Raw genomic sequence first — 25,634 nt, forward strand, 5'->3', positions numbered from 1 at the left:
TTACTACTTTTTATAATATTACCAAACCAAACAATTCTATCAAATCAAAACAACAATTAAATAACTTCATTTTACGATAAAGCAACAAGAAGTTACTGATAAACGCCTTCCATAAGTGAATATTAGTCAATTATATAGTTGTTTTAGGGTAAAGTATACAAATAGTCCCTCAATTATATTTATTTTATTGAGTCTCTCAACTATTAAAAGTTACAAAATGATCCCCGACTATAAAATGTTCTTTGTTTAGCCCCTACTATTAGAAGTTACAAAATGATCACCCAATTATTCATTATGTTTCAAATTCAACATTTTTCGTTAAAAATTGATGGTAGTCTAAGCGGTATGTTAATTTGTCCGTATATGATAAAATTTGATCCTGAATCTCAAACAACTATCATATATCAAACAACAGACTAACATTCAACTTTGACTATTGTTAATTTTTAACATAAAAAGGACAAGTTTGGAACATAATTAATAGTCATGTGATCATTTTGTAACTTTTAATAACCAAGAGACTCAACAAAACAACAACTTATTTTTGAAGTACCATCTTGTAACTTTTAATAGTCTAGGACTCTATAAAACAATACTATAGTCGAGAGACCATGTGTATGCTTTACCCTTGATTTAATTAGTTGAAAGGGAATTGAAAATTCAACCAATTCGATCTCACGTCTAGTTTCCCTTTTATTCTTTTTATTCTAAATGATTTGGGGGGAATGAATGACTAAATTGAAACTAAAATTAAATATTAGGCATTTAAAATAATTAGATAACTAAAATAAAATAAAAATAATAGTTGAGGTATTAAACTTGTAGTTTACCCTAATAATAATAATAATGTCGGTCTCGGAGCCCAAAAAATCCCACTATTTGTGGCGATCACGAATGTCCAACTAAGACCATCTTCGCCAACCCCAACGCTTTGTTGGACCCCAGTTGACACTGTAACAAAAAAAAAAACTATAATTCAAAAAAGAAAAAAACTTTTAAACCTTTTGCTTTGTATATAAGTCACCTCGCCATCCTTCATTCGCTTCATTTCTTTGCATTTTGATTTCCCAAAAAAAAAAGTTGAAAAAGATTTCAAAAATCGTGAGAGAGAAAACGAAGAAGGTTTGCTCATTGTTGTTGGTCGCTTGCTTTTGAAATCAACTGCCATCTTTCTGTGTGTTTGGTTTCTGAGAAATATTTGTTTTGGCTAAAAGCTCTTTGAGCTATCATCAGCTCATTTTTTTTTGGTCCGATCTGACTCGCCGATCAGCTTTTCCTCGATTCGATCGTGTATCGGATGAGTAGATAGAAGGAAGATCGCTGTGTATAATCGCCATGGTACTCGATTGCTTAGCTGTTTTTTCCCTTTATTTTGGCTGAGTTGAATCGGTTGAACGTGCCAGCTTGTTATTTTGTGCCTACTTTACTTTTTTTAGTTTATTTTTATTAATTATATATTTTTATAGATTTAGTAATCTTAATATTATATAGGAAAATTCCTTGATGTGTTCCATGCTGTGACATTTTCTTTTTTGCTCTTCATGTTATTTTGGAAAATGATGAATGCCATCTGAATTACGGATTAAAATACATAAGTTTATAAGATCAGAAAATTTGATATTCACATTACTTGATTGGAAACTCGAAATGCAGTCCAGATTTAGAGCGATATTGATCGGTGTTGTATTTTGTTTATATCTTTACGAGCTTCTTTGATTTGAATGAGCTGTATAGAGTATATGATCAATTTTTCAGGTTTAAACGTAAATCATAATATATATATATATATATATTGGTAATAACATGATTGAAATGTCACTAAAAAAATATGAGCTCTCGTTTGATGTCAAACTGTTGATAAAATGGCTAGTTGTTTTGTTCTTTCATGCCAAGTCTGTATCGAGGGACAATGAATAAAGTATTGGGTGTGGATGGTGAAAAGTTGGTGGTAGTTATTGGTACCATAATTAGACTAATGTTGGCAGTTGGAATGGAGGTTGAAGATATCATAGTAAGGCCATGTTACTATGCCAGTGAGTTTGGTGGATGCCATTTTAGGCCAATTTATCATTTCTTTTGGATGCTGAACATATATACAGTGCATAATTGGTTATTGAAGAATTCATGTTCTATGAACGAAGTTTAAGTTATAATACCTGATATAGTTTCATTCAATTGTTATGAAATTCTCACCGAGCCTAAGAAATATTTCTTTGTTTATGCGGCTGCTTGTCATTGAGTTATTGGCATTGATCATTTTCTTTTGTTTGCCTTTTTTTAACCATTTTTATACGCTTTTATTTATTAACAACAATAATAATATTTTACACCTTGGCAAACACAGCAGTTCAATTGTTGTTCATCTTAAACTAATAGGCATTGTTTATGAGCTGGATTGTCCTTTAAGACGGTATATTCTCATTTCAAAGAACTGCTTATTGGAGATGAGAAATTAATTCATTCTTGATCTTCTTCCTCAAATTCTATTCTTTTGTTCATCTTAAACTGATATGCATTGTTTATAACTGGGTTTTTAAACTTTCTTTCTTTCTTTCTTTCGATAGTTAATGCTTCCATATTTTCACAGGCTGTTCCTGTTAACATTATTGTTGGTTCTCATGTATGGGTCGAAGATCCCACACTTGCATGGACTGAAGGAGAAGTTTTTAAAATCAGTGGTGAAGAAGTTCATGCGAAGACAACAGATGGAAAAACCGTGAGTTTATTTTTATCTTTTGTTGGTATGTATATCTGGAGCATGAGCTACTTATGAGTTAGTAGGCAGACAAGGCCGCATCAAGCTGTGTATAGCTTTGGTACAACAGGCTAGTATGTAGTTTGAAGTGTGTCCAGAGTTCATTTAGTCATTTCAAAATGGAACTTTGATGTTTACATCTACTATATTGTTTGCTGCTTTGCTTATCTTTTTTTTCTTTCTTTTTGGAGGGGGTGGGGTGGGGGTGGGGTGGCATGGGTTGTTAGGGAATAGATTCTATTCGTAATACTCTTACTGACCAATGAACTGATTGCAGGCTGTGGCAAATATCTCAAAGGTTTATCCAAAAGATACTGAAGCACCTCCTGGAGGTGTTGATGACATGACAAAGCTCTCATACTTGCATGAACCTGGAGTTCTGCATAACTTGGCTATGAGATACGAACTTAATGAAATCTATGTAAGATATTTTCTGCTGTTTCTCTTTTCACATGTTGAAGTAAATTTTGAGGAAGAGATGTGATTTTTTATTTTGAAGTCATCATAGCCTTTCCTGCTGAAGTGCTGTTCTTTTCTATTTTCCTCAGACATACACTGGAAATATCCTGATTGCTATAAATCCATTCCAAAGGTTACCACACCTGTATGATACTCACATGATGGAACAGTATAAAGGGGCTGCATTTGGAGAGCTGAGTCCTCATGTTTTTGCTGTTGCAGACGTTGCATATAGGTAAATGACATCCTACCGAACATCAGAATTTCCAATGAATGCTGTCTCTGATTTATCATTGAAACAGGGCAATGATTAATGAGGGGAAAAGCAACTCAATTCTAGTTAGTGGAGAAAGTGGTGCTGGTAAGACTGAGACTACAAAGATGCTTATGCGTTACCTTGCATACCTTGGTGGTCGATCTGGAGTTGAAGGGCGGACAGTTGAACAACAAGTTCTCGAAGTAAGATGAATCTTAAACCCGACACTCTCATGGCCTTGAAGGAATTGACAAAAATGATAACATTTAACTGGCTTGATATTGGATGTACAACTTTTGCAGTCAAATCCTGTTCTTGAAGCTTTTGGAAATGCAAAAACTGTTAGGAACAACAACTCAAGGTAGTTTGTTATGGAACCTGAAAAATCACAACCTTCTTCAACCATGATAGCATATTCCGTGCCTCGCTTGTAATATCAAAGGCTGGTTCATGTTTCAGCCATTGGTGCTGATCAGACTATTTTAATACAAAAACTGTTTCTCCGATTTATTGTTTGATTTATCATTTCTCTGAATTAGTTTATGAGTTTTCCTGCCTCTTGGTTGTATTCAGTCGTTTTGGAAAATTTGTCGAGCTTCAATTTGACAAGAATGGGAGGATATCTGGGGCGGCTGTTCGTACATATTTGCTGGAACGGTCTCGAGTTTGCCAAATATCAGGTCCTGAAAGAAACTACCACTGCTTTTACCTTCTTTGTGCAGCACCACCAGAGGTATTACGACCTTGCTTTTTAGACTTATATATGCTGATAATAATATACAATGACTGATAATGTTCTCTAACAATTTTCAGGTTAAAGAAAAGTTTAAGTTGGGTGACCCTAGATCTTTCCATTACCTTAATCAATCAGACTGCTATGTATTGGATGGAGTAGATGATGCTCAGGAATACATTGCAACTATAAGGGCCATGGATGTAGTAGGAATCAGTGAGGAAGAGCAGGTCAGTAATTTATTCTGCTAGTTTCAGAAATAGTGCATTGTGCATTCATATTTTCACAATGAATGATCATTTCAGGAGGCAATTTTTCGTGTTGTGGCTGCCATTTTACACCTTGGGAATGTTGAGTTTGCTAAGGGAGCTGAGGCTGACTCATCTGTTATCAACGATGAGAAATCTAGGTTCCATCTTAATACGACTGCCGAGCTGCTGAAGTATGGGCCATTTCTTGAATATGTTTCTTCATTCCTTACCTTGCATATTTTGTTTCTTTAATCCACGTGTTTCGTAACCTATACGTATGTATATATATAATAGGTGTGATGTCAAGAGCTTGGAAGATGCAATGATAAAGCGAGTAATGGTTACCCCTGAAGAAATTATCAAAAGACCTCTAGATCCTGTTGCTGCAGTCGGTAGCAGGGATGCATTAGCTAAAACCATCTATTCTCGCTTGTTCGATTGGTAAAGAAACTTCATCAGTTCCTTTTTCATCCAACCACAGTGCATGAACCTCTGAAAGAGTTCTCTTTATTTCTGTCAGGCTTGTTGATAAGATCAACTCTTCAATTGGACAAGATCCAAACTCAAAGCAATTGATTGGAGTTCTTGATATCTATGGGTTTGAGAGCTTTAAGTTTAATAGGTAAGACATTTACCTCTTTTTTAGAATAATAAGATATTTACCTTTAAATACAATTAAATGGAATATTTACTATTGTAGCTAACAAGATTTTGCATGTCTTCTTCTGTCAATAGTTTTGAGCAGTTTTGCATCAATTTTACAAATGAAAAACTGCAGCAACATTTCAATCAGGTTTGGTAAATTCTATGTTGTTTCCCTACATCAGATGCTACCTTGGCCATGCTTATTCTGAAAATATGGTTATTTTGTCTTTGCAGCATGTTTTTAAAATGGAACAGGAGGAATACACAAAAGAAGAAATCAATTGGAGCTACATAGAATTTGTTGATAACCAAGATGTGTTGGATTTGATAGAGAAGGTTCAAAGTTGTTGCTTGCTCGTATCTTGTTAATTTATATGATCTGATCTTCCCAAAAATATGATTTTTTTCTCTTTATGAGTTTTAGTATTCTTCACTGTCTGTCTCATGCATCATTTTGCATAATTAATATTGCTTACTCTATCTTTCTGCAGAAACCTGGAGGAATTATTGCACTTCTGGATGAAGCCTGGTATGCAGCTAGTATTTTTTTCTCTGTTTGATATTTTGAAGCTTTAGTAAACCAAAGTCATTATTGTTTGTGTACATGTCTATATGATGCATAACATATTTAATGAAGAAAATACATGCGCTGTTTGTCACATTCCTTTATTTTCTTTTGGTTGATTTCATGTTTACTTGACTGCTTTATGCAGTATGTTTCCTAAGTCCACACATGAAACATTTGCTCAGAAGTTGTTCCAGACATTCAAAAACAACAAGCGTTTTATTAAACCAAAGCTATCTCGTACTAGTTTTACCATTTCTCACTATGCTGGAGAGGTAACATGTTTTTCTTCAGTATATCTATAAAATTTCTGCAACTATGTAGATAGCTAAACCGTATGTTATGTTTCCTCTCCCAGGTAACTTATCTGGCAGATTTGTTCCTTGACAAGAACAAAGATTATGTAGTGGCTGAACATCAGGATCTTCTGACGGCCTCAAAGTGCTCCTTTGTGGCTTGTTTGTTTCCTCCTCCTGCTGAAGAATCTTCAAAATCATCCAAATTTTCATCCATTGGATCACGCTTTAAGGTAATCTAATTGTCAACTCTATCTATTGAGATGAGTGCCAGACACGATATACTTGATTTTTCTAAAATTTTCCACGTATTAGGAGCTGTACCCTTATACACCTGTTGAAATATGTGTCAGACAGAAGTGTTGAACTTTGAGCACTTTGGGGAAAATGAAGAGTCTGGGTAATGTAGGTTCATCACGTTTCCGTGTTACAAAGTAGAAACTAATGCTCATTGGAAAAGTGAAGCTTTCAGAATGCTTCAAACCTACTTAAATAAAGATGTTAAAAGCCTCCTTGATCCCTAATTCAAAACTGACCCTATTTTGCTTTTGGGCATCTTAGAAGTGTACTGGTCAGACCAAACCAAACCAAACCTTGATTTAGGATTGAGTAGTAGCTTTCTCGAGTTAAGCATACAGAAAATATAACCTAACCAGCTCATACACATTACATTGCTTATAAAAACCATAAATTCAGTCATTCTTACAAGTATTGAATTGTTCTACACTAAATTTGGTAACAAACTGATGCTCTCAACATTAATAAATGCTAGGGGCAAGTTCTTTGATTGGGGAAATTGGGGCCTTAATTTCTACTAGGGAGGTTTTTGGTTAGATGGATTCCTAGGAGCAGTAATTGGGAGGCAGACAAGTTAGCTAAGGAGGGGATTGGTTGAATGTTTACTGCTATATTGATGTTCTGTTATGTGTTTTATTTCGGGGTGGTTATTGTGTAAAGGTATTCTTATGTAATCATGGTTTATTAATAAATTGAGGTACTCTTTTCCTCCTTCCGCTAACTATGAGGGAGGTTTTTAATGAGGCCTCCTATTCCTATCAAAAAATAAATAAATGCTAGAGACAAACTGAGTTTAGTTTTATTCAAGTTTCATGGTACTGTGATAGATTTGACAAACTGCTTATTTGTCTTGTGTTATATATAATAATCCATATGGTGTTAGTTTTAAAATAAATGCTAGAGACAGATGACATAGTTGATAGTTCCACTCTTTCACTTACAATTGCAACAACTGACTTTTTAACTTGAAATTTTATATGATTTCTTCTATGTAAGTGAAAATTGTTTTAAATATTGCAGCTGCAACTTCAATCTTTAATGGAGACATTGAACTCAACAGAACCTCACTATATAAGATGTGTGAAGCCCAACAATGTCCTCAAGCCTGCAATTTTTGAGAATGCCAATATAATTCAGCAATTACGTTGTGGTGTGAGTACAATTTATCAGTATAACGATCTCTATTTCTTCTGCTCCAAACTATCAAAACTGGTACTTTTGATGGCCATGTCAGTTGAAATTATTTGTCATTTCTTTCTTATAGGGTGTTCTTGAGGCAATTAGGATCAGCTGTGCTGGATATCCAACAAGAAGAACGTTTAATGAGTTTCTTAACCGTTTTGGTCTTCTTGCTCCAGGAATTCTGGAGGGAAAGTGAGTTGCAAATTTTGTAGCTTTAAATTTGTGATAAGTTTTGTGACAGAGATAGACATATTCATTCAGAGGATGCTTACCTTGATGATATGTAAATTAAAAATCTGCATCGTATTTCTTACTAATTTGAGTTATGTGATGGATGCTCCAAGTAAAATCCTTTCTCGTGGTTGGTCAAGAAATTGAAGAACTTGAACATGCACTTTTAAATCTTTCTAGTCAATTTAAACCATTGAATTATGTAACTGATTCACTTTATTGTATATTGGTTGATGTTGATAATTCTGTAACGTATTTTGTGGCTCCTAGTTTACCTGTTCCCTACTGTTGGGTATGATTTTAAAATTTTCTTTTATGTGTGTTTGTATGTGTAGTCATGATGACATGGTTGCCTGTCAAATGATCCTGGATAAGATGGGGTTGAAAGGCTATCAGGTAACTGAAACTCCCTCCTTGGAGTTTTTAATTTTGGTCATGGCATTTAGGAAATACAATGGGGTGAGAGGTTAATTGGAGATCCTGTTTATCGTAGAAATGTAATTTTGCTTTCCCATCTGCTTAAATCTAAGCCAAAATGGTAAAATATCTGATGGGTTACCTAATTCTTGAGCATTTTCTTAAATCCATGATTAAATATTTTTGAGTGATCATCCATACACAATGATTAGTCTGCCTTTCATGAGTGGGTTTGTTGTACACCCTGTTTAACACAGTTTGCATGACAGATAGGTAAGACCAAAGTTTTCCTTCGAGCTGGTCAGATGGCTGAATTAGATGCTAGGAGAGCAGAAGTGCTTGGACGTGCAGCCAGAACCATTCAAAGGCAAATCCGGACGTATATTGCACGGAAGGAGTTCATTGCCCTACGTAAAGCAGCAATCATGATGCAATCTCATTGGCGAGGTATAATTTTAGTGTCATTGAAAGTTCTCTTTTCAAAATGTATGAAGCTAATGAATTTCACAAATAGAAATATGGAAGTATTTTTTTGACATGCAATAATGGCTCTCAGATTATTTTTTTATGGGGGAGGGGTGGGTGTGTGGGTTACAGCACACTGAAATGTTTATCCTATTTATGGCCTGTCTGTTTTCTCTTTCACTGTAACTAGGCATATTAGCCTGCAAACTCTATGAGCAGTTGAGAAGGGAAGCAGCTGCAGTGAAGATCCAAAAGAACTTTAGGCGGTACATTTCTAGGGAATCCTATTTAAATGTCAGGTTGTCGGCAATAACGTTGCAAACTGGCTTAAGGGCAATGACCGCTCGAAACGAGTTCCGATTCAGAAAGCAAACAAAGGCTGCTATTATCGTTCAGGTATTACTACAACCAGTTGAAAATGTTCTCTCAGTCTATAAAATTAATGTGATTTTGGAAAGAAAGTTGCACCCATCATTGCTTCATAAGTGAAGGTATCAAACTCAATTCAGAAAATTGAATATTGACTGAATTCTATTTTCAAACATTCAGGCTACTTTCCGTTTCCATGCTGCGTACTCTTATTATAAGAATCTCCAGAAAGCTGCACTTTCTACTCAGTGCGGTTGGAGGAGAAGGGTTGCGAGGAAAGAGCTCAGAAAGCTTAAGATGGTTTGATCATATTCTTTACGAAACTTTGCTCACAAAAGATTTAATACAATTTGCGCTTTAAACTAACATTATAATTACTCTTAATCGGTTTAGGCTGCCCGAGAAACAGGGGCTCTGAAAGAAGCAAAAGACAAACTCGAAAAGCGCGTGGAAGAACTTACATGGCGTTTGTCGCTTGAGAAACGTTTGAGGGTAATTTGTGCCCTTTATATGTTCTAACATATGTTTTCATTTACAGTTGTTGCAGTCTTCTGTAAAACATAACTATTACCTGTTCTAACCAGTTAAACCTTTACTTTATAATTCTGCAACAGACTGATTTAGAAGAGGAGAAGGCACAAGAAATTGCCAAGTTACAGGATGCTTTGCATGCAATGCAATTACAAGTGGAAGAAGCAAATGCGCGAGTCAAGCAAGAGCAAGAAGCTGCTCGGAAAGCTCTTGAGGAAGCTCCTCCTGTCGTCAAGGAGACACCTGTCATAGTCCAGGACACTGAAAAGATCGATTCCTTAACAGCCGAGGTAGAGAGTTTGAAGGTAAGAAGTCTAACCTGTATCATTGTGGTTGGTTATTCTCTGTCTCTTTCCTTTCTTTGATATTCTGTAAGAAATTTAATTTGAATATATGCAAAATAGTTTTATTTCCTGTCGAAGCACATAATGAATGTTGGCTGTTGCTCCATGTGCTGATATGATTTAAGTTCTGCCAATGGCTACAACTTCCGAAGCCTATCAAAACTGAAAATCAGATGAAATTAGCAATGAAAATTTAACATGAAACCAACGGATTCTGACCCAACCCGACCCAATCGAGTTGTTTTTTCTAAATCAGGTTCGGGTCGGATTTTATATAAGATGAGGTCAGGTTGGGTTTGAGTGGAGGGTGAAAAACCTCCAACCTTACCCGGGATAATAGTATAATTTTTTCCTATAAATTTAGGGATAATTGTTATAATACTCCTTTCTCTATAGTTTTTTAAAATTAAGTCCTTATTTTACATCGGGTCGGGTTTATACTTAAAAAATTTGGGTTGGATCGGGTTCGTGTAGGAGGAATATACTCTTCGTGTTGGGTTGAGTCAGGTGGGGAGTATACGATTATTGGGTCGTGTTGACCAAAAACCTGACCCATTGCCATCTCTAGATGAAATTGACAAGCAAGATATGAATATGAAACAATTAATGTTGATGTTTCAATCGAGTTGCAGGATAAAAATCAAGGATGATAACAAGTCAGTAATTACTTACTGTAGTTATCTGAAATTAGTAAATCATGCAATGGGTTGGTATCATCATTTGATGCATAATGCGGATTCTCTTTCTCGTGCAAGATATCGTTGAGTAATTAACTTAAATGTGTGTGTGTGTATCTGAAGTCTTTAGAAACTTTGATAATAACAGCCAGGATGATGTTCGATTGTCTTTGCAGGCTTCATTGCTATCAGAAAGGAAAGCCATGGAGGAGGCTCGTAATGCCTGTACGGATGCTGAAGCCCGAAATGCAGAGCTAATAAAGAAACTTGAAGACTCGGAACGAAAAGTGGACCAACTTCAGGAATCTGCGCAGAGGTCTGTGTCGAAAAGAAACTCGTTTGAATACAGTATCAAATTAACCATCTCTTTTCCTATCCTATCTGGTTGTCATGACTCATGACACTCTAATGTCTGCCGCACATTTTACTTCATTTACTGCTTTTTGCAAGCGCCCTTTCCCTGTTCCTCACGTCTAATTGAAAACCTTTTGATTTAATATCATTCAACCTCTTAAAAGTTCATTCATTCTATGCTTCAGGTTGGAAGAGAAACTTTCCAATTCACAATCCGAGATTCAAGTACTTCGTCAACAGTCACTGGCAATATCACCAACTGGGAAACCTTTGACTGCAAGACAAAGAACAATGATTGTTCCGGTAAAAGTTGGATATTATTAGTTCATTTCAAATCCTCATATTGTAAGTACCATGCTTAGAAAAATATATCCTGAGTATTTGTTAATTAATTTGCAGAGGACACCCGAGAATGGAAATGTTATAAATGGAGAAACAAAGGTTCTATCGGTAAGGAATATCGTTGTTTCCGATAATGGAAACTGAATCTTTATAGGATATAAGATGTTCTATCAGACTATCAGTTATTTTATATTTGCTTACTGCTTAGTATCTTCTCAGGACATGACTCTCGCCATATCGAATGTACGCGAGCCTGAATCCGAGGAAAAACCTCAGAAAAACCTCAATGAAAAGCAGCAGGTTAGCGGCCATTGAAATGCATGACACTTCTATTGAACTCGATTCTCGTATCTTATCCGATAATTTTGAGCGGTAGATTTCTGTTCATATGCATGTACCAGTTCTGATTTATTGCTTGTAATCTTCCTTTTGTGTTTTAGGAGAACCAGGACCTCCTGATCAAGTGTATATCACAAAATTTGGGATTCTCTGGGAGCAAACCAATTGCTGCTTGTGTTATTTACAAATGTCTTCTACACTGGAGGTCATTCGAAGTTGAAAAAACGACTGTTTTCGACCGCATCATTCAAACAATAGCTTCTTCCATAGAGGTAAGCTATAGTTTGGATTTTAAAGTTTTCTACGTTATTAAACGGAACAGCTTCGAGCTGCAATTGTCAGCATCTTGTCTCTTTCGTTTCGCATTTTTTGCTCGGATGAAAAGAATATTATTAATAAGTCATGTCTACCTTACTGAAGGTCCAAGGCAATAATGATGTCTTAGCGTATTGGTTATCCAACTCGTCAACGTTATTGTTGCTGCTCCAACGCACACTTAAAGCAAGTGGAGCTGCAAGTTTGACGCCACAAAGGCGAAGGGCATCATCGGCTTCACTCTTTGGGAGGATGTCTCAAGTAAGAAGCAATCATTTGTTTTACTGAAAATTTTCTCGCTTTCCATATATTTAATCAATTTTTCTTTTCCTGCTTTCTAGGGACTACGTGGATCTCCCCAAAGTCCTGGGCTTTCGGTTCTAAGCGGTCGTGGGATTAGTAGGCTAGATGACTTTCGGCAAGTTGAGGCCAAGTACCCTGCATTACTGTTTAAGCAACAATTGACCGCCTTCCTGGAGAAGATATATGGAATGATAAGAGACAATCTAAAGAAAGAGATCTCTCCTCTGATTGGAATGTGTATTCAGGTCATTTCTACTTTTCGGTTCCTTTTCTGGTTTTTAAAATGAGAATATAAGACGTTTTTTTACGAGTCGCGTATGTGTCGTTCCATGTCTCATGAGGCTCGGTAACTTACAGCTGCTACTTTCAGATATTGCTTATTTATGGTGACAATTCGATGCAATGCAGGCTCCTAGGACATCACGGGCTAGCATGGTGAAGGGACGTACTCAAGCAAATGCTGTTGTTCAGAAAGCTTTAATCGCTCATTGGCAAAGCATTGCGAAAAGCTTGAACCGATATTTGAATATAATGAAAACAAACCATGTAAGATATGAAACTTTGATTGAAAACGAAGATAGTAACATTTTTACTGATTTTATAAGTCTCGCTTTTCTGGTTCGACAGGTACCTCCTTTCTTAGCCCATAAAGTGTTCACTCAGATATTCTCATTCATTAACGTTCAGCTATTCAACAGGTATCGCTCTTCGTCTCCCTTCGTGATTGTGTTATATGTTCATGACTAATTCGTGTTTCGTGCAGTCTTCTTTTGCGACGCGAGTGTTGCTCGTTCAGTAATGGGGAGTATGTAAAAGCTGGCTTGGCCGAATTAGAACAATGGTGCAATGAGGCAACCGAGGAAGTAAACTCTCGGCGATAATTTCCGACTGTTATACCGTTTAATTTCTTTTAGCTCGTTCCTTTACCAGAATTCTTCTTGTGGACAGTATGCAGGTTCGGCATGGGATGAACTGAAGCACATAAGACAGGCTATCGGATTCCTGGTTAGATTAACTCAAATCACATTTCTTGTTCCGATAATGGTTTCTAATGACAATGTCATACGATTCACCGCCGATCCGTTTTTTCTCCGCAACTCAGGTTATTCATCAGAAACCGAAAAAGACCTTGGATGAAATAACTAAAGAGCTTTGCCCGGTAACATCCCCTTCTCTTCCGGATTCATCACAATACTTTTTCCTCTATTAAATCTTCAACTTTCTGGGGTTGTTGTTTCTTCAGGTACTAAGCATACAACAATTATACCGAATCAGCACAATGTACTGGGACGACAAATACGGAACACATACTGTGTCATTAGATGTAAGTCCAAACTCTCGAAATGCCGATCGACTAACGTTAACATATACGACTGGTGAAATACTAAACCTGCAATATTTATCGACAAACTCTTCGTGATACAGGTCATTGCGAAAATGAGAGTTATGATGACCGAGGACTCCAACAATGCCGTTAGTAGTTCATTCCTACTAGACGACGACTCGAGGTAGTTTGTACCACCTTTACGCTTCGTGTGTAGGCGAGTACTTAAACGCCCATACGTGCTTCATGACTTATACATGTACAATTCATATGTCGATGCAGCATCCCGTTTACAGTGGACGACATCTCCAAGTCCCTTCAACAAGTTGACATAGCCGACGTTGAACCTCCATCGTTGATTCGAGAAAACTCCGGGTTCGGTTTCTTACTTCCACGTTCAGATTGATCACTGTACTCATTCGTGCATATAACTACATCATACTGTTTATTTATTTTTCCCGGTTTTCATTCTTTTCCCCATGCTCCAAAGACATGGGGGTATGTCTTAAGAAGCCATTGTCACCATTTTTGTGATGATGTGCAAGAGAGAAATAGGTTTGTTTTCTGCCCAAAAAGGGTATTTTGGTCTTTTCATTTTTTTAAATTGGGGCAAGGGTCTCCTTCGGTTTTTTTTTTTTGCTTGGTTTTTTTGTTATTTTTTATTTTTGTGTGTAATTAACTACAATTGTTGATTTTATAGGTCATGATTTGTTTGATTAATGGTGTAAATGCAAAATTTTCTTTTACTACTGTTTGAATGATTGAGAACACAAAAGTGATGGGTAGGGGTATAGAATAATCGGTGAACTGTTCAAAAATTATTCGCATGGCGTTTGTTTGTTAAGTTAAATAAACAAGTATGAACAATTTTTTTATATTCATTTAATAAAGGAATGAACATGAACAATGGAGTATTCGGTTTGTTTATGCTCACGAAAAAGCTTGTTTATAAACTCGTTTAACTAAATTCATTTACTTTTTATTTTTCATTTTAAATTTGGTGAATGTAGGGAGTAAATTGAACATATAATGAAACTTGAAGTTCAAACTATGAAGCACAAAGAGTTTAAACACTAGTGTGTAATTTTACCATTAACTTGCAAGTGGACATTTGTTCAAACGGTAAATGAACATGTTCACGAGCATTTACACGAACATTAAATCAATATGTTCGTGAATACTAGCTGAAAATGTCCACGAACATATAATGAACATTAAACGAATATGTTCGTGAATATTAAATAAACATGTTTAATTATATTTTAAATTAAATATAATTATATAATAATATTTGATCAAATTATACAATAGTTTTTGAATTGAGCTCGAGATTCAATCTATTCAAGCTCGACCCTACCAGTGGTTGTGGTATCATAAATTAGTCATTCCATTAAGGCAACATCGTTGTTATCTATAGTTTATGATATTTAGCCACATTCAATAAGTATATTTTTTAGTCATTGGTATCCGATCTATTAATCGATTAATTCAGATCTGATATTGTAAAGACAAAGACGACTAAATAAATATTTTAATTGATTACGTTAGAAATAATAATTTTATTCAAATACGACTAAATAAATATTTTAATTGATTACGTTAGAAATAATAATTTTAATCGAATACGATGAATTTCGGTCAAACTTGATTAAGACTAAATTAAATCTCAATTTTTTTAACATAGTGGAGGTGACTGAAGATAAACTACCAAATCATATTAAAGCTACGTTTGAATTAAATTGACATTTTCCCCCTATGATTAATAGTCTTAATAGTTATTTTTTAAATTTGATAGGGACTAAATTATCAATTCATAAGAGAACTAATTTAACCAATTTTTAAATTGAGATGACGTAAAAGGTATTTTCACCAAAGAATAAACTGTGCATTTAATACTTAAACTATTAGTTTTGATCCGTTTTAGTGCATAAACTTTCAAATTTTTCAAAATCATACATATTGTTTAGTTTCCATTTCATTTTAGTACTCCCGTTAAAAATTTAACGTGTTTAGTACCTAAACTATAAGTTTTGACCCGTTTTAGTACCTAAACTTTTAATTTTTTCAAAACTTAATTTAAATTTTGAAAGGTTACTAAAATGAAACAATAACTAAAATATAGGTATGATTTTGATAAAATTAAAAGTTTAAGTATTGAATCGGACTAAAATTAATAGTTTAGTTACTAAAAACGTAGTTTACGCTATTCTAAATTCCCATTCCTTAACCACTACTACGATAGCGCGTAAAAGGACCCAAACCAAAAGCCGGTATTCGCTTCGCTGCGCAGCGATAAATCCACCTTGAAGAAGCAATCTCCTTCCCAAATTCAACCATAAAACCCTTTTTTTCGTCAGATCGGATCATTGAAGCATCCTCTGATTCATTTTCAGGCACTTTTTCCCGTAGTATCGATCAAACATGAGCTTCCTCTTTGGCAAGAGAAAAACTCCCGCAGGTATCTGTTTTTGCTTCTTTTTTTTTTAATCTAGTCATTAAATCTTTTATTAAGGGGGAAAGGGTATAAGATTATCGTTTAGATCGTTAAGGATTTGGATGTGTAAAGTGATTCCAGATAAGGATTTTAGTAGTTGGATAATATACGTGATTCAACTAGCAGCTTTATTGTAGAAATTGTTAAAAGTGTTTGCGCTATTTTTTATTTGATAATAAGAGCGATCATTTGCAGGGTTCTTTGTTCATTTTTGTTTCAATTTTCAATTTTTTTCCCAAGTTGATAATGTGTAAATTCCATGTTGTGTTTTCTGGAAAGATACAAGCTAAAAGTGTAGGTGTGTCGGTGTATTAAAAATTATTGAATGGTTAAATGATTGTTTGTTCATATTTATTTCAATTTTTTTATTAATGTCGGAGAAAAAACAGTCTATGAATTTCGTTTTGATCGTCCCCTTTGGATTTTGTAAAGTTATTCCTGATAAGGGTTCTGGTAATTGGATGATATAATTTATTAAAATAGGAGTTGATTGTATTCTGCTGACGATTATTTGTGGAGAGAGACTAATTTTTTCTATAATTCTATTATAATTCGAAATGTTGATATGTAATGCTAATATTGTGTGAATTTTGTTAAGGGTTACATTTTTTTGGTTTAGTTTTGGATAATAAGATCGATTGTTTGCACAGTTACTTGTTCATATTTGTTTCAAAATTCAATAGGGTTTTACAAATTATTAAATGAGAATGTGTAGATTCCATGTATTTTCATGAAAGATGTGGGTCAGGCATTTTATGGTGTATTACAAACTGTTGAATTGTTGTCTGTTCATATTTGTTTCAAATTCTTATTAAATTTCGGGTACGGATTCTGGTAATTGAATACTATATATGGTTAAAATAACAGTTGATTTGTTTTGCTGATGATTATTTGTGGAGATCGACTATTTCTTTTAATCATATTTCAATTTTTCGATATGTAATGCTACATGATAATTTTGAAATGACTGAATTATGGTATTAAAGGCAAAGTATTTTGTGCTGTTTGTTATTGCTTTAGTTTTCGATAATAAGATTGATTGTTTGCATGGCTGTTTGTTCATTTGTTTCAATGGTTCCATGGTTGTTTGTTCATATTTGTTTCAAATTTCAATGGGGTTCTACAAATTATTGAACAGTAATGTGTAAATTCCGGGTTCTTATTGTGATGTTGGGTAATATCTGAAAGTATTTATGGTATTTGGTTTCAGAGCTTCTGCGGGAAAATAAGAGGATGATTGACAAGTCTATCAGAGAGATAGAGAGGGAGAGGCAAGGTCTTCAGAACCAAGAGAAGAAACTGATTGCAGAGATAAAGAAAAGTGCAAAGCAAGGGCAGATGGTCAATTATTTTTTCTACATCAATACTGTTACATTTTTTTGCCTAGTTTTTGTGTATGTGTTATTATATTCTGCTTTCAACTAGAATATAGTGGATCAAGTGCTTACCTGCTGGAAAATTTCTTTTAAGGCAATTTTGAGTAAAAAATATTTCTCTTTTTGGTATACATGAGGTTGCTTTATTGGTGATTTAATATGTTAACCTGATTTGACCAGTGCTTGATGATTCTGTTTTATATGTGTTCTTAGTGTTCTGAAGGTTTAGTTTGATTTATTTGACAACCACTTCCACGGGACATCTTACCATTTCTATGAAAAAGTTGAAGTGCTTTGTTCTTCTTCCTGGTTTTTAAATAAAATGCACAAGTATATGTGTAAGAGTCTGCAATTCTTTTTATCATTTCGCTGCTTGATTTTGTGTGTGTGTGTGTATTTTGTTTGATATTAGTCGAGTGATGTGGTCATAAGTTTCTCATTGTGGTTCAATATTGTATTTTCCATCTGTCTTATCAGGGAAACTAGGTTTCTTATAACTTCTAAACATTTTAAAGCTATTATGCATGATCTATATGTTTCTTTTTCAACATGAATTGGTTGTCATACCCACCTAGTTTATATCCTCCAAATGGCTTTATTGATGGAAACTTTTTTCAGGGAGCTGTAAAGGTGATGGCGAAAGACCTTATCCGAACACGACATCAGATTGAAAAGTTCTATAAGCTTAAATCACAGCTCCAAGGCGTATCTCTTCGGATTCAAGTATGTTCTTTTGTCTATAGATTTTATCTCTTGCGAGTAATTTTCTCCCCACCAAATTGCGTACATTGAAATTCAAAAGTTATGGTCTCTTGTCAGGCTTGTTAAGTACATTAAAGTCACTAACCATAACTATAGCGGGGATTTTATAGAAAGTTCTGCAATTTGGCTTCTCTACCTGTGGTAATAAATTTGACTTTGTTTTGCCGACAAAATGTAAAAAAGAAGATAGGGTTGAAGATTGATATAGCTCTATTTTCATCATATAACATTGTTTACTAGGGGGTAAATACTTGGCTTGAGCTGTGAAAATTCATTGCTTGACTAATTTTCTATACTACTTCAGACATTGAAATCGACTCAAGCGATGGGAGAAGCAATGAAAGGTGTGACAAAGGCAATGGGCCAGATGAACAGGCAGATGAACTTACCATCGTTGCAGAAAATCATGCAAGAATTGAGATGCAGAACGAGAAGATGGAGATGGTTAGTGAGGTAATGGGTGATGCAATTGATGATGCTTTGGAAGGCGATGAGGAAGAAGAGGAAACTGAAGAACTTGTCAGCCAAGTTCTTGATGAGATTGGGATTGATATCAATCAAGAGGTGACATTTTCACCATTTCTTGCACACAGCTTTAATAGTTTTCCTTTCTTTCCATGATTATCTTATTACGATGTACTTACTAGGCTTATCTTGATCTGATTCACAGCTTGTCAATGCACCATCTTCTGCTGTTGCGGCACCAGCTTCAAAGGGTAAGGTCGCTGCACAGGCAGAAGCAACCGGGAACGATGACAGCGGGATAGATAGTGACCTACAGGCAAGGCTAGACAATTTGAGAAGGATGTAGTTATAGTAAGTATGCCTTATTACTTCTGTATAATATATGAACATTCCCTCCATGGTGGAAGGCAAAAATACATTTGAATTGTAACATTTGGGAAACCCGTGTGAGTTTATCGAGTCAAGATTTGGAAATACACAATTTCTACATGCTTTGGTACTAAATAGGCTATGATGAATTGATTCTATTTGTATGCATGTTCCGTTGCCTCATTTGTGTTGAACTCTGAGATTGCTAGATACAATTGTTTCTTCTTATTTCAAATTTAAATGCATCATCAACAGCAATTGTTGAGTCCATTTAGCCGGAGGAGATAGAACTCGTATTTTCATGTTCTGGTCAACTTGTATGGTATTTTGCCCCCTACATTTTTTCGTATTAAGATCGGTTTTGTTTGGATTTTGACTTAACTGCACTTCCGAGCTTTGCCCCTACATAACCTGCATTGCAGTGTTTGCAGCACATTGTAGCACACACCGTAGCAGGCACACAAACATAGATATAACTGGCTGAAATTTCATTTTTAAGTAGGATTTTTATCTTGTAATCGTCGGTGGTGGTCTCCTCCTATGTTGCTTAAACGCTTCATTCTTCTTGAAATACATGCGTCTAACACTCGTGTTCGACTCAAGAATACGAGAATATGAACTGCAATTATCGGTTTTAGAAGGAAGGTTTTGTAGAGTGCTATGTACAAAATGGGAAGCAACATGGCTCGCTAGCTATAATCCATGTCCCCAGTTAGAGCTCTGAAATGAGTTTTACCGTATCCATCGAGGCACGACATCATCATGAAAAGAATTCATGCTTGCACCTTGGCAGCTGCCAAACTTCATCTCCCATCTTCGACGATTGATAAAACAAACCGTGTGTTCATATTCTCCACCAATGTCTCCGGATGACAGGATCCCATGTTGATGCTTGCTTCCTTTCTAGTACTTAAGCTCGAAAGCAAGTTCCTGCTCTGGTTTTCGAAACTCCTGCCGGTTGGAGTAATCTGCAACTGAAATACAATTCAAATGCCGTCGGATTTGGATGATTTCTTACTGTAAAGGGTTCAACCGGGCATAGACATGCCTATCTTTGTCGTTAACCATTTCCAACCATCGAGTAATTCGATTTACAAATATAAAACATGTCTCGTTTGTGTGTCGTGCAGAAATCCAGAACTTCATTAGTCGTTGCTAAAATCCGAATCAGTCCGAAACCTTTTGGGTAGAAGATGAATAAATTCATTAATTATCTATGAATAAGGAGAGTAAATCTAATCAACTGAATCATAATTTTTGATGCAAATATCACACTAAAATCTCTCTTTAAAATCGATTTAATATTAAGTCGATTAACATGTTGCTATCATAATATAGAAAAAAGAATTACAAACAATTATCAGCAGACACTAAAAGGTTATTATAAATCTCATATAATAAGAAATCCTTCAATAAAATTATAAAGCAATAACTTCTTAGTATAACAAAATTTGAAAATCTTCAAAGGAACTATCCAGCAGAGGTCATTTTAAAGACAAACATACTCCAAAATCAACCGGATGATTATAACAACAATTGTCGGCTTTAAGCCACCACCGGAGGAAGTTCAATCTCAGTCGGCACAACTGGTTGTTCGACCTTCATAACTTCGTCCTCCTTAGGCGGGTGGATTGTGACAATATCCGGGAGCGGAGTTGTAGGGCCTTGCTTACCCTTGGGATCCCAGTCAAGCATGATTTTCACCTTAATACCCAGCACTCCCTGTGTTCGAAACAGATGGATTGAATGAGAAAAGGCAATCAAAGGGGAGCTTAGTCGAGTAAATACACTGACAATAAACCTGTCTCAAAAGAACATGGCGGACAGCAGAGTCGATATACTCATTCACTGGATGACCAGAAGAAATCATATATCCATCTTTGAACTTCATAGATTTGGCACGCTGTGCCCTTAGCTTTCCACTAACAATAACCTGTAGCAAAAGAAAGTGATGGTACAATTCTTAGCATAATCAAAACCTATAAAACCCTGAATGTTATAATGCCGGATGACCAGAAGAAATCATATATCCATCTTTGAACTTCATAGATTTGGCACGCTGTGCCCTTAGCTTTCCACTAACAATAACCTGTAGCAAAAGAAAGTGATGGTACAATTCTTAGCATAATCAAAACCTATAAAACCATGAATGTTATAATGCCGACATCCACTGCGGTACAAACCTCACAGCCCTTAGCACCACTCTCCATGACGAATCTAAGCACACCGTAACAGGCCCTGTGCAAACCATCACACAACATTCAGCTTTGAATACACAAACAAGAATCGACAAATTGATGTCATATACGAAATTGTATCCTCCAAAATGTTACTGTATGAAAACCATTGGACTTCATACGGGATGATGGTAATGGAGGATTGGATAGATCTTGTCATCTTCCGACACAAAATCGGCATAAGAATAACCTATTTGCTTTATAGATGACAAAATCTAGAGTCAAAGAAGTGATGAACCGGCTAAAATAAAAACAAACAAATGAAAACATTCATTTTGAAAATACACTCGCACTATCAATCCATTTAACATCTATGAACACAGGATTTGCAAAAAAAATTCAATATCACATTGGATAATCAAGATTGAAAAACGTGAAGATGTACCCTCCCAAATGGAAATGTATGAAAACCATCGGATCAATCTGGTCCTTAGTTTTAAAAGGCGCAAGGCACAACGAGACACAAGGGACCCTGGAGCCTAGGCGCGGGGCGCAGGACGAAGGGCACTTCTATACTAAAAACCCTTTAAATTAATTATATAAGATATTTTATACTCAAAATGATATGATAATCATATGATAGATGGTTAAATATTCAATATAATTACACTAACAAGACATTAACATAACAAAACATAAATCAATATAAGAAAGCATAGTTCAAACTTGAACACTAATAGCGTAAACAACCATAGTTCCAGCATATGAATATTCCCAAATAAAAATGTAAGCATAAATTACAACTTCCAATGAAAACAAATACCCCATAAATTTATTGTTGCACAGTCATTATCTATTAATTTAAAAGCAATTATAACTAATAATATTTAATGTGGTTGAAAAGTTTCTCTTTAAATTCTTGAAAATTTAAAAGTAATCTCTATCATCATTAACTAGAAGTAATCTCAACAAATGATTTTAATTTAAAATATCAGTTTACTAGGTTAAACATTTCTTTATATAATCCATTCATCTCTTAAGGTAATTATTTTTCTCTTTTTCTTTTATCAACTTTTACCTTCCTCTTTGAAAGAAACCATAAGAAAACCTCTTCCTATCCCTTAACTTGGCCGCCGTCCCTTCCGGTGCTCTTCCTCCGTTCTCCGGTCGGAGAACAGAGATGGAAGCACATCCCATAGGCGCAAAAAGCGCAGCGCCTGCGCCAACTTGGAAAAGCGTGAAATGTGCCGGAAGCGCCCGCCCGCCATTCACTGCCTCGCCTGTGATACCGGAGGCGATTTTTCGGCACCTAGGCGCGCTTTTTAAAACTAAGATCCGGTCATCCTCCAACACAAAATCAGTACAACATATTTTCTTTGTGGATGACAAGATCCAAAACCAAAATGTCAAGGAGTAACCGATTAAACAAAAACACGAACAGGTGCAAGATTTCATTTTGTAAAACACATTATATACACAACACAAAATACATTCCATATCACAATGGGAAATTAAAAAATAAGAAAATTTCAACATTGTTCCCTGCACTATGTTACTGCATGAAAATGAAATGCATTTCAGCAGGCATTAACAAAACAGAGGAAATATCATCTAATTGCTGTTGTCATCACCCAACACAAGAATTGGTAGCAAATTAACAATCTGCTTTGCAGATGACAAAATCTAGAAACAAAATGCAAGGAGAAATCAACTCAACCAAAGCACGAACAAATGAAAGCATCACTTTGAAAACACATCATATACACATACAAAATACAATCCATATCACAATGGGAAATCAAAAAATAAGAAAAATTCATCGTTGTTCCCTGATCTAAGGCTCCTTCGTGAAAATGAAATGCATTTCAGCAGGCATTAACGAAACATAGGAAATATCATTAAATTGCTGTTGTCACCTTCCAACACAATAACTTATATCGAAACACCAATCTGCTTTGTAGATGACATTGTATAACTAAACCATATCATTAAAATCTATTCCATATATTACATAGAACAATTAAGTACAGCATAAACAGGTAATAAATCTATATAAACAATTCGATTACGAGTATATACCTTCGAACAGCAAGGCCTCCGAGGAGCTTATATCGAAGGGACTCAGCCTGAGCAATGGCGCAAAGGCCTCTGTTGTTGACCTTCTCGGCGTAAAGTTCGACACTGTTTTCAGGGAACTTGAATCGCTTTTGAACCACAGAGGTAAGCTCTCTGATCCTCCTTCCTTTCTCACCTATAATCCCCAATTAATCACACATTAAAATCCCCATATTTAAAAGGAAAATCCCATCACCATAAAGTAAGATTCTTAAGGAAAAATACCAAGAACATTTTGGGTGCGAGTGGCTCTGATGATGATCTCAGTGCGCATGGGAGTAACTCTAACTTCGACCCCAGAGTATCCATCCTCGGCCAGTTCCCTGGTCAAGACCTCGTTTAGTTCCGCGAAGAAGACTCCATCGGCGACGAACTGAAAACATGAAAAATAATGGAAATTCAATAAAACGAATTGGAGAAACATGGAAGAAATGGAAGAGAAGAAGAAGAAGAAGAAAGGAAGATAATGGAAATTCAATAAAACGAATTGGAGAAACATGGAAGAAATGGAAGAAGAAGAAGAAGAAGAAGAAAGGAAGGAAGGTAGAATAAAATACCTTTCTCTTTTTGCTGATTTGAGCAGCGGCAGCCATGTTTGGTTTTAGGGTTTAGGTGGAAGAGGCGAGAAGAAGCTAAAATGCAGAGATCTAACGAAGGCTGAAGCTTGCAAACCCTAAAAAGTGGGTATAGAAAAGGCCTTACAGGTGTAGCAAAATATAGTGATTTGTGGCTAGGGTTTTTATTTATTATTATTATTTTGAATGGGCCTTCTTTTAGCGTTAGGTGTAGGGTTTCTTGATTGCATGGATTTGGGGCTAAGATAAACGGCCCAATTACTCTAAAAGATCAATCACTAAGGGTTTTATCGAACGAGCCGATCGCGAGTTAGACAGTGCTCGACTCGTGCTCTTTCAAAAATTTTATTGCTTGACTCGTAGCTTGTTAAGTTTGTTAAAATGTTACTCGACTCGTAGCTCGTTAAGATTGTTAAAATGTTGTTCGACTCGTACTCTTTAAAAAATTGTTGTAAAACTTGACTCGTTGCTCGTTAAACTCATTAAAATTTTATCTTATGTTTTAAACTATAGTTAAAATCTGCTAATATTATATATAACTTAATATAAACATAAATTAACAAAAATTAATCAAAAAATTATCAAAACAGTCCATGAAACAATTTCAAAGTTTAAACTCTAAAGTAACAATTCACATATACATCAAATAGAAAAATTAATAAATTAGAACAAATACTACCACTTGTAAGTACCATAGATAATAAAATAAAAAAATTATTATATTAATAAATTATAATAACTATTAGTTAGCAATTTATCATCATTCTTAATATCTAGCAAATTAATAATTATTATTTTGACTTTTTGCTTTTGAATGAAATAATTTTAAGGTGATTACTAAAAATTTAACGAACTATTCGCGGATTTATTGAGTTGAGTTAGACCTTATTCAATTCAACTTGTTAAGATCTTGTATCAAGTTCGAGTCGAGTCAACACTAATTAAACATTAATCAAATTTTGATCGAGTCGAATTTGAGCAGCTCAACTCATCAAACATCTCTATCAATCACAATTTCAAGTCTCTATCTTTTGATATTTTTAACCTTCAATTTTTTGTGTTTTTGTAAGAGAAATCCCTAAAATTGTGATAAATTCTCATTATCTTTTTTATAATTATCAATATTTAATTTATTAGTTAATTAATTTAAATCAAACATTACAAATGTTTATTATGAGAGTGATTCTTTCAACACAATTTTTTTTTATGAACTAATAAAATTATTTTTAAAAAACTTATTTTTTTTATAATAAATCCCCTTTGTTGTTAGAGGACTGAGTTTGCAATTATTTAAATGACCCAACTCGCTGACTTGATATCAATAGGCAAAAAACTAAAGAACTCAACACCCATTTATGAACCAACACAACAACTGAAGACAGAACACGAGTATGGTCTAGAAATGTCCGGTCACTAGCACCAACAGAAAGGTTCCATAATTTTCTCCGAATCCGAACTCACGACGACTTGCACCGCTGGTTCGATCTTCTATACGTTAATTCCATCAAAAAGTTTCTGCTGTCGGGGTTCTTGCCTCTCACCCGTGCCGGTTTCATACATGATATGGCCTCTAGCCATATCTCGATCAGGTCGTTTAGTGTTAAGTCTGGGAACAATGGATGGCCGAAACACATGACTTCTACCTGCATTCAAAGCGTATGCTCGAGTATTTGAAAACGGAATCGAGTGATTATCCTAGATCGTATATCGTTATGCGTACGGCATTACCTCGGATTCATGTTCGAGGTTTAGCTTCCCTGCAAGGTACTTGTTCACAAAGGATACCGCTAGATCTCCATTCCTGAATCATTGCAGACATACATTAACTCAAATCCGGAATCCCTGTTAAGT

The 25,634-nt window shown here is 35.2% G+C and overlaps 2 protein-coding genes and 1 pseudogene across 2 annotated transcripts; 2 read left to right on the forward strand and 1 right to left on the reverse strand.

Moving 5' to 3' along the window:
- The first annotated feature begins 1,133 nt into the window (after positions 1 to 1,133).
- On the forward strand, positions 1,134 to 14,051 carry LOC120211853 (myosin-17-like). The gene is made up of 39 exons (XM_039210320.1): positions 1,134 to 1,338; positions 2,588 to 2,716; positions 3,033 to 3,176; positions 3,304 to 3,449; positions 3,517 to 3,673; positions 3,773 to 3,831; positions 4,044 to 4,203; positions 4,284 to 4,433; positions 4,509 to 4,645; positions 4,749 to 4,895; positions 4,975 to 5,076; positions 5,190 to 5,247; positions 5,334 to 5,435; positions 5,591 to 5,628; positions 5,813 to 5,939; positions 6,023 to 6,193; positions 7,278 to 7,409; positions 7,522 to 7,631; positions 8,006 to 8,066; positions 8,357 to 8,534; positions 8,743 to 8,948; positions 9,102 to 9,221; positions 9,315 to 9,413; positions 9,536 to 9,757; positions 10,650 to 10,789; positions 11,013 to 11,130; positions 11,227 to 11,277; positions 11,389 to 11,469; positions 11,610 to 11,780; positions 11,929 to 12,084; positions 12,165 to 12,371; positions 12,535 to 12,672; positions 12,754 to 12,824; positions 12,890 to 12,989; positions 13,075 to 13,131; positions 13,229 to 13,285; positions 13,370 to 13,450; positions 13,552 to 13,634; positions 13,733 to 14,051. The coding sequence occupies exons 1-39, from the start codon at positions 1,336 to 1,338 to the stop codon at positions 13,854 to 13,856; spliced, it is 4,593 nt and encodes a 1,530-aa protein (XP_039066251.1). The 5' UTR covers positions 1,134 to 1,335; the 3' UTR covers positions 13,857 to 14,051.
- LOC120211854 lies at positions 10,211 to 19,036 on the forward strand (annotated as a pseudogene).
- A 1,365-nt stretch (positions 19,037 to 20,401) lies between these two features.
- LOC120211855 (40S ribosomal protein S3-3-like) lies at positions 20,402 to 23,912 on the reverse strand. The gene is made up of 6 exons (XM_039210321.1): positions 23,766 to 23,912; positions 23,434 to 23,581; positions 23,173 to 23,344; positions 21,100 to 21,154; positions 20,718 to 20,849; positions 20,402 to 20,638 (listed from the first exon to the last, which is right to left on the reverse strand). The coding sequence occupies exons 1-6, from the start codon at positions 23,799 to 23,801 to the stop codon at positions 20,462 to 20,464; spliced, it is 720 nt and encodes a 239-aa protein (XP_039066252.1). The 5' UTR covers positions 23,802 to 23,912; the 3' UTR covers positions 20,402 to 20,461.
- Positions 23,913 to 25,634: the final 1,722 nt, after the last annotated feature.

The sequence above is a fragment of the Hibiscus syriacus genome, unplaced genomic scaffold (assembly GCF_006381635.1).
Source record: "Hibiscus syriacus cultivar Baekdansim isolate YM2019G1 unplaced genomic scaffold, ASM638163v2 tig00109987_pilon, whole genome shotgun sequence".
Taxonomy (NCBI): Eukaryota; Viridiplantae; Streptophyta; class Magnoliopsida; order Malvales; family Malvaceae; genus Hibiscus; species Hibiscus syriacus.